This window comes from Terrapene carolina, unplaced genomic scaffold (genome assembly GCF_002925995.2).
Source record: "Terrapene carolina triunguis isolate 2854851 unplaced genomic scaffold, T_m_triunguis-2.0 Scaffold66, whole genome shotgun sequence".
In the NCBI taxonomy this organism is placed as follows: domain Eukaryota; kingdom Metazoa; phylum Chordata; order Testudines; family Emydidae; genus Terrapene; species Terrapene triunguis.
In genome coordinates, this window is record NW_020664417.1 from 93,143,429 (window position 1) to 93,152,775 (window position 9,347).

The 9,347-nt window shown below is 40.4% G+C and overlaps 1 protein-coding gene across 1 annotated transcript in view; it reads right to left on the reverse strand.

The window, feature by feature from the left end:
• Window positions 1–9,347, reverse strand: part of LOC112105334 (zinc finger MYM-type protein 1-like) — a 103,556-nt gene that overhangs the window by 21,851 nt on the left and 72,358 nt on the right. Inside the window, exon 3 of the mRNA XM_029910655.1 lies at window positions 479–2,143. Coding sequence (XP_029766515.1) covers window positions 479–2,143 — 1,665 coding nt within the window. The remainder of the gene's footprint in view (window positions 1–478; window positions 2,144–9,347) is intronic.

The following is a 9,347-nucleotide window of genomic DNA, read 5'->3' on the forward strand; positions in this document are numbered from 1 at the left end:
GTGTGTGTGTGTGTGTGTGTGTGTGTGTGTGTGTGTGTGTGTGTGTGCGGCGGGGGTGGTACAGAGAGGTATATCCATCCAGTGAGCGGAGGAGAAAAACTGGGTTCAGCGATTGCCAATGAGGATAAGACTCCACTGCTGGAAAGAATAGGAGATTCCCCACAAAACACCTGGCAATAGCATAAGGCCCAATGCTGCAATATGCTGGTGCTAAGCAGTGGTGGATTAATGATTTTGCCGCCCCTAGGCCCTGAAATAATTGCCGACCCCAGCGGCTGGCCCCATATGAACTTGTTTTAGTTTTTTTAGTTCTAGTCTGTATAGCACGGTTTCGGTTATAGCGTGGGACTGCGCATGGATCCAAAATGCTGCGTTCAAGCGGGGGTCCAGTTTTATATCAAATATTTATTTTTTATTTTATGTAGATACAATGAAAGAAATAAAAGTATTTGAGTAGTAAGTAATTACATTTGTTTACGCCTACACTTTGAGCAGCAAACTTATTAATTAATTCTGTATAATCCAGAGAAGTTGTTAGATCCTTTTCAATTGTCAGGAGAGAAAGGGAGTTTAATTTTTCTTCACTGAGATTAGCCCTCAAATAGTTTTCCACCCTTTTCAATGCCGAAAATGATCGTTCCACTGAACAGTTTGTAGCAGGTGTGCAAACGAACATTCGGAAGGCAATATCAAGATTTGGATATACTGAATGAATGTTTCGATTTCGAAGAAGGCTGCAATATCTTATAATTGACTTCTTTTCATTTTCAGGAATTTCGACACCTTCCAAATACGATCGAAAATGTAGACACTCATTCACAAATGATTCTTCTAAATCTCCTTGGTAGCATAGCCGTAATTTTTTAGCATGAACTGTTATATCTGCGGTTGAAGTATTGGTAATGTTAGAGAGAAACTGAAAGCTGCCATAAATTTCTTGATACGCATTACTTCTGCGTTTCAATTCGGAACATACAAGGTCTAGTAAAAAGGTATCTACTTTAAATTTATCTCTACCACACATTTCCACTTCAACTTCGCGTGTCTCCTCAGCTTGCAGTTTACGCTTTCTTTTTCGCTTTGTGTCAAAATCGTAGTCTTCAATTTCAGATTTTTCTTTGGCTTTCTCTTCGTACATATCAAACAAGTCCTGTATAGAGTTAATGTATCCTATTAGTGAGTTGTAGAGTTCTACAACTGTCTGTATATCAATATAAACATTTTGCAGTTTTTGGCTAGTTATATGAAATCTTTCCAAGAGTGAGCTCCAAAATACAGCCATAAAAGCTGCCTCAAGTCGATCGAGTTTTCGCTGCAGGCCTGCAGCTTCATTATGTGTAACAGGTTTCTCAGTAGCATCTTCCTTTATTGTATTTAGGGCTTTAATTATAGCATTCCAGTTTTCACTCAAATTATGACAAGCTTCCACTCGAGATGACCAGCGAGTCTCAGAAAGTCTCTTTATTGCTTTACTGCCTGGCTTCAAATTAGATAGTAAAATCTCCCACTGGTGAGTAGAGGCAGAAAAAAATGAATAAAGATGTTGGACAGTTGAGAAAAATGAGCATGCTTCTTGACAACTTTCTGCTGCACATACTCCAACCAGATTTAAAGAATGCGCAGAGAAAGGCACATACACAGCATAAGGATTTATATTCTTAATTCTTGCTTGCAACCCGCTGTATACACCAGACGTGTTAGTGGCATTGTTGTACAACTGGCCATGGCAGTTTGCGATATTTAATCCATAACAATTCAAAGTTGAAAGTACAGCATCAGCTAACTGTTCTGATTTGTGGCCAGTATTTGGTAAAAAACAAAGAAACTTCTCTACTGGTATGCCATCATTGTTTACATATCTCAGTATAAAAGCCAATTGATCAACATGAGATATGTCGGGAGTTGAGTCAATGCTTATCGAGAAATATTTGGCTTCTTTTACTTCTTTAATAATATTTGAGATCACATTTGAAGCCATCAATGTTATAAATTCATTACATGTATAGGATGAAAGATAAGATACGTTACCTCGACCTTCATTTCCATAACGTGCAATGTGACTTGCTAAAAATGGGTCGAATTCTGCGACAAGCTCAAGGGCCATCATGTAATTGCCATTATAAGGTGATCCAGATTTTTCCACCTTATAAAAATGCTGGGCTGCTATTTTAAATTTGCCGCCCCTGCAAATTTGCCGCCCTAGGCCTACGCCTTGTTGGCCTAGACGATAATACGCTGCTGGTGCTAAGCACTCAAAGCATTAGGCATGTGCTTGACTTTAAGCATGTGGAGTAGCCCACTGAAGTCGATTTTTAACTGGCTTGGACTCACTTCACAGGACTGAGCCCTAAACGAATGCATGTATTGGGGTGAATGAAGGGTGTTGAAAACTGGTGGGCAGCTACACTAATCAGGGGGAGGGGGAGGAGGGATGAATAAAGCCTTGAACTATAATTCAGCATAAGTCTATTTTTTTCTGAGCAGGCTTTATTTGCACAAAGAAGATTCAAGAATAAAAGCACAGCAACTCATAACATCTGATAACCACCAATCAGAGAGGATAAAAGAGTTCCTTGTTAGCCACTACTGCAGCCCCTTTGCTTTGATAGTCCTACCCCAGATCATCCGTATACTGGCAGGGAATATGGGCTCTCTTTGTAACCCCTTCCAAGCTTGGATTCAAGGAGCATCCTTATGCCTTGTCACAAAGGTATAGGAAGTACATAAGAACATAAGAATGGCCATACTGGGTCAGACCAAAGGTCCATCTAGCCCAGTATCTTGTCCACCGACAGTGGCCAATGCCTGGTGCCCCAGAGGAAGTGAACCTAACAGGCAATGATCAAGTGATCTCTCTCCTGCCATCCATCTCCACCCTCTGACAAACAGAGGCTAGGGACACCATTCCTTGCCCATCCTGGCTAATAGCCATTAATAGACTTAACCTCCATGAATTTATCCAGTTCTCTTTTAAACCCTGTTATAGTCCTAGCCTTCACAACCTCCTCAGGCGAGGAGTTCCACAAGTTGACTGTGCCCTGTGTGAAGAAGAACTTCCTTTTATTTGTTTTAAACCTGCTGCCCATTAATTTCATTTGGTATTTTGCAAAACTTCTTCTTCTGGATCCCTAAAATGAAAGTGGACTTGCTGTAGTCAATGACAGAGCTGAGTTAACAATAGACTTTTCCCATTAATATATTTTGAAATTGTTTTTATTTTAAAAGAAAAGGGTCAAGGTAAATAGCAGCTGCAATAACCATTTGTTTGAAGAGAACAAGATAGATAAAATAATGAAAGAGTAGAACTGGAATTTTAATCACAGAGGTGTAGGATTTATATTCAAGGGCCTACAGGAAGCATTCAGAAACTGAAACTGCAGATGATTTATGAGGTAGCATTCTCTAACAACTACAAATGCAATTTGTATAGACTAGTGAGAATTATAGCACATAACAGTGGTTTTAATTGGCTGTGTGCTAAATGCATTACTTTAATGAACAATCAGTAGGAGACAGAAAAGTGAAATGGAAAGATGCTAAATATATATAGGGAGAGGGAGGAAAAAAAAGCGTCTAATATTTCCATGTATCTGCAATTGGAAAGAATTAGTGGAAAATAAGAATTAAAGGGCCAGTTCCTTGCCTCACTTAGTCCAGTTTTACCCTTGTGTAATTCAATTGATTTAAATGGAATTTCTTCTGATTCACATCAGTTTAACTGAGATTAGGATCTGGTCCAAAGTGATTCTTTCTCTAAGACATAGAGGCGAGGATATTGAATTTCGTGCACAGCAATCTTCCTAATTCCTTTTGTCTAAGGAGTTTAAAGTGTTAGGAGCTCAGCTCCATTGAAAATCAATGGGGATCATATGTCTAATTCCCCAATCCCAGCCTTTTCCTACAGAATAGGCCAAATTCATTCCTGATGTAACTGCACTGCATTTGGTGGGTTTACATCGGGGTGAATTTGGCTCAACATGCTTCAAACAAAACAAAACAAACAACCGCTCAAATTTAGGTTATATTTAATTCAGAGGTGCCCAGTGCCTCCAGAATTACTTACCTTTAAACTTGTTGTTATAAAAGTTTCAGATGGATAAATTCACTGGAGTCCCCTCATATATGATTAAGGTACATAGACTAGCCTGTCTACAACTGGAGTCAGTACAAGAGAATAAAGGAAAGGAAAAAGAAAGAGAGAATATTAAGTTAGGATGGAGATGGAGGCGAAGGGGCTGAGGGAGATCCAGAAGAAAACAAAGAAAAAACAATGTTTCTTTGTGATTTTAAAGCTTTAAAGCCCCCAATTCATGGGAAAAGGTGTGTGTGTGTGTGTGAAGCACACACGCTCTACAAAGCTGTGTGACTGAGGAACACTTTGAATTTTCTATGCTGTCCACAAACGGGAGGAAAGTCCCTATAGGCTATACAGACACCGTTCACCTGAGCCTTAGGGCCTGTTTGGGGTAGGTATACACAGCAACTAGACACCTGTGGCTGGCCCATGCCAGCTGACTCAGGCTCATGGGACTCTTGCTGTGGGGCAGTTTTGCTGCTGTGTAGACGTCCAGGCTCAGGCTGGAGCCCAAGCTGTAGAACTCCACGAGGTGGGAAGGTCCCAGAGCTTTGATCTAGCCTCAACTCGGACATCTACACAGCAATGAAACAACCCAGTAGCCAGTGGCAGATTTAGAGTTAGTGGGGCCCTGTGCGCAGCTTCATTTTCGGCCCCGCCCCCCACCAGGACCCAGCCAAGAAAAAGAACATTCTCTCTTAACTCCCCCACCCCTGCACCATTTTTCATTCTTTCTTTCTTCCTCCTCCTCCTATATTATAAGGAATGGGAAGAAAATGAAAATAAAGTGAGGTACATTGATTGGGGCAGGGGGTTGGGGTGCAGGAGGGGGTGTGGGCTCTGGGAGGAAGTTTGGGTGCTGGGTGCAGGCTCTGGGCTGGGGCAGGAGGTTGGGGAGCAGGAAGGGGGCAGGAGGGCAGTGCTTATTTCAGGCAGCGTGGCTCCCAAAGCGACCGGCACCCACACCCCTCCGGCAGCGGCTCCTAGGCGAGTAAAGCCAGGGGTCTCCGCACGCAGCTGCCTGCAGGTACCACCCCCGCAGCTCTCATTGGCCGCAGTTCCCGGCCAGTTGGAGCTGCGGAGTCGGCGCTCAGGGCGGGGGTAGCACGAGGAGACACACACACACCCAGGAGCCGCAGGGACATGCCAGCCGCTTTTGGGAGTGAAGCAGTGCAGAGGGAGGCAGAGTGGGCAGGGAGCCACCTTAGCCCTGGTGCGCTGCTGCTGGCATGTCTCTGTGCACCCATTGGGGGGAGGGGAGCAGCGGGTGATTAATTGTGTGATTAATCGGGCTGTTAAACAATAATAGAATAATATTTATATAAATATTTTGGATGTTTTCCACATTTTTAAGTATATTGATTTCAATTACAACACCAAACATAAAATGTACAGTGTTCACTTTGTATTTATTTTTTATTATAAATATTTGCATTGTAAAAATAAAAGTACCGTAGTGCAATCTATTTATCTTGAAAGTTGAACTTACAAATGTAGAATTATGTACAAAAACATAAGCTTTCAAAAACAAAACAGTGTAAAATTTTAGAGCCTACAAGTCCACTCAGTCCTACTTCTTGTTCAGCCAATCGCTAAGACAAACAAATTTGATTACATTTGCAGGAAATAATGTTGGCCACTTCTTGTTTACAATGTCACCTGAAAGTGAGAACAGGTGTTCACATGGCATTGTTGTAGCTGGCGTTGCAAGATATTTATGTGCCAGATGCGTAAAGATTCATATGTCCCTTCATGCTTCAACCACCATTCCAAAGGAATGCTGCTGATGGGTTCTGTTTGATAACGATCCAAAGCAGTGCAGACCAATGCATGTTCATTTTCATCATCTGAGTCAGATGCCATCAGCAGAAGGTCGATTTTCTTTTTTGGTGGTTCGGGTTCTGTAGTTTCCATATCAGAGTGTTGCTCTTTTAAGACCTCGGAAAGCATGCACCACACTTAGTCCCTCTCAGATTTTGGAAGGCACTCCAGATTCTTAAACCTTGTGTCAAAGTGCTGTAACTATCTTTAGAAATCTCACATTGGTAACTCCTTTGAGTTTTATCAAATCTGCAGTGAAAGTGTTCTTAAAATGAACATGTGCTGGGTCATCATTCAAGACTGCTATAACATGAGATAGATGTCAGCATGCGGGTAAAACAGAGGAGGAGACATACAATTCTCCCCCAAGGAGTTCAGTCCCATATTTAATTAACACATTATTTTTTTAACGAGCATCATCAGCTTGGAATCATGTCCTCTGGAATGGTGGCCAAGCATGAAGAGGCATATGAATGTTTAGCACATCTGGCACATAAATACCTTGTAATGCTGATGTCAAGGTTCCTTCCCCAGTCTGAACTTTGGGGTACAGATGTGGGGACCCACATGAAAGCCCCTCTAAGCTTATTTTTACCAGCTTAGGTTAAAAACTTTGTCAAGGCACAAATTTTACCTTGCCTTAAACAGTATGCTGCCACCAACAAGTGATTTAGACAAAGAATCAGGGAAAGGACCACTTGGAGTCCTATTCCCCCAAAATATTCCCCCAAGCCCTGCACCCCCTTTCCTGGGGACAGCTTGAGAATAATATCCTCACCAATTGATACAGGTGAACACAAATCCAAACCCTTGGATCTTAAGAACAAATAAAAATCAATTGGGTTCTTAAAGAAAAGGTAAAAGAATTACCTTTGTAAAATTAGGATGGTAAGTACTTTACAGAATAACAAAAGATTTAAAAACACAGAGGATTTCCCCTTTAGGCAAAACTTTAAAGTTACAAAAACAGGGATAAACCTTCCTTTTAGCACAGGAAAAATTTACAAGCTAAAATAAAAGATAACCTAACACCTTTTTTTGCTATTACTTACTATTTTTGCACTATTAGATGCTTAGCTTAGATATGGCTTAGGGAGATGTATTTTTCCTGCCCTGGTTTCTTGTTGACTTCGGGAGACACAGACAAAAAACCTTCTCCGGACAGGCCACTTTTGGTTAGGTGCCACCCAGGTTATTTCAGTTTTTTAATCCTTTACAGGGTAAAGAGGAATTTTATGCCACTCTTAGCTGTATGTTTATAACAGCCAGCTACAAAAGTGCCATGCAAATGTCTCTTCTCACTTTCAGGTGACATTGTAAATAAGAAGATAGAAACATTATCTCCCATAAATGTAAACAAACTTGTTTGTCTGAATGATTGGCTGAACAAAAAGTAGGACTGAGTGGACTCGTAGGTGCTAAAATTATACATTGTTTTGTTTTTGAGTGCAGTTATGTAACAAAAAAATCTACATTTGTAAGATGCACCTTCACGACAAAGAGATTCCACTACAGTACTTGTATAAGGTGAATTGAAAAATATAAAGTGAGTACTGTACACTTTGCTTTCTGTGATGTAATTGAAATCAATATATTTGAAAATGTAGAAAAACATCCAAAATATTTAATAAATTTCAATTGGTATTCTATTCTTTAACAGTGCAATTAAAAGTGTGATTAATCGTGATTATTTTTTTTAGTTAATCGTGTAAGTTAACTGCAATTAATCGACAGCCCTATTTATAATTTCTCTAAAAAATAATCACCAACACCCTCTGGAAACCATTTAGCTATATAAATGTCTGGCCTATGCTAATGCTTGGTTTTACTCTTGTTGCCAAACCTTTTGATTTAAACATGCACTTGATAAGTCTTGTCTTAATTAAAGTGGCTGATCTTTGGAATACGAACTTTTTTGCATATAATTGGTACAGAACCAAGAACTATGGTATCTCTGGGTGACAGTGGATCCCTGGCCTTCTTATTCTGTTTTAGTTACTTGATAGCATGCTAAAAAAAATTCTGAGCAGTCTCAATTCTCTCTACTTTAAGTTGGGAAAACAGGCCAAGTGCTTCTGGGTCTCGGGCCTCATCAATTCTTCCTCCTCTTGTAATTTGGAAAAAAACCTGCCTGCATTTGCATTCAGTGTTGAAGAAATTTCATTTTCTCATCTCCAGTTATTCATATGCTTTCGTCAAAGGCACCTGATTGCCCTATCAACTAGAAATCATGATACATGTAATAGATGGTGAATGGAGCTCCTGGTTCTGTTATGCTGGAGGCCTCCATCAAAGATGGCTCTGGGACATCTCTGGGACTGTGTGTTGTAATTTTTACACTCCAGGAACACAAATGAATTTTGGTTTCAGGCATATTACATTTGATTTTCAAATAGATGTCCTGTATTAGAATAAAGCAGTGTTTGAGTGTGTTAGGAATCTGAGAATTGTAAATAATAGTCTTCTTGCCATTTTAATAATAAATGCAATTTAGAAAGAGAGATGACAGACAGACTGGCTTTCGGATCCTTATTCTCCACCCTCGCCCCATCCTCATCATTTTGCCTAGTAAAGAAAACATTATAAACAAACAAACCTCCCACCTTGTTTTGAGGCTCAGTCTTTCAGAAATTTTCCTCTGGTATATATCCTACAGCACCTAATGTAGCATCCAATTTATCTCAGCTCTCTTGATGAGGTGATAAAACATTTTCTATTGGCCCAACATGTAACAGGTACTGGAACCCTGCATGGAAATATTGATTCCTGCTGACTCATTGAAGGAAGTTCAGCTCTCTGACTTTACCCTGGATATAAAGGAGGTGGGTGTTAAGAGGGGTGAATTTGGGCATTAACCGTGTGTGTGTGTGTGTGTGTGTGTGGTATCCTAAACTGGACTCAGCACATTCACAAGCCACCATTCTATTTATCTCATGACTTTTCTTTCCACCATCAGATCTGGACAGGATACAGCAAAACATCCTTATCAACTGAGAAAGAAATAACTGTGCTAGCAAATCCAATTTCACCTTTCAGAAATGACAGGCTAGTGGTGATGAGAAGGATTTAATTGAAAGCAGCCATTCTTTAGATAAAAGTGTTCTGTCCTTAAACTGGAGGATCAAAGAGCCTGGGGCTTACTCAGACCTCTAAGAAACGCTAATGCTCCCATTAGAGAGCACCACATGGCTATGATGTTCATTTGCTGATCAAAAGAAGATACTTCTAGAAACATAACATAACAACAAGTAAGAATAGCCACTCCATAGCTCAGGTTAGATATAGTTTCCTGTTGTAAGTCTGATTTTCAACAAGTTGCCTCCACAGAAACCAATCCCTCTCTAATTTTAACATGTCACATTTTCATCCTAGAGTAATAGCTATCCAGAAAACATCAGAAAATAAGGCTTAAATGTATGTGGCCAGACCCTGGGATGTGGTGAGGCCTTTG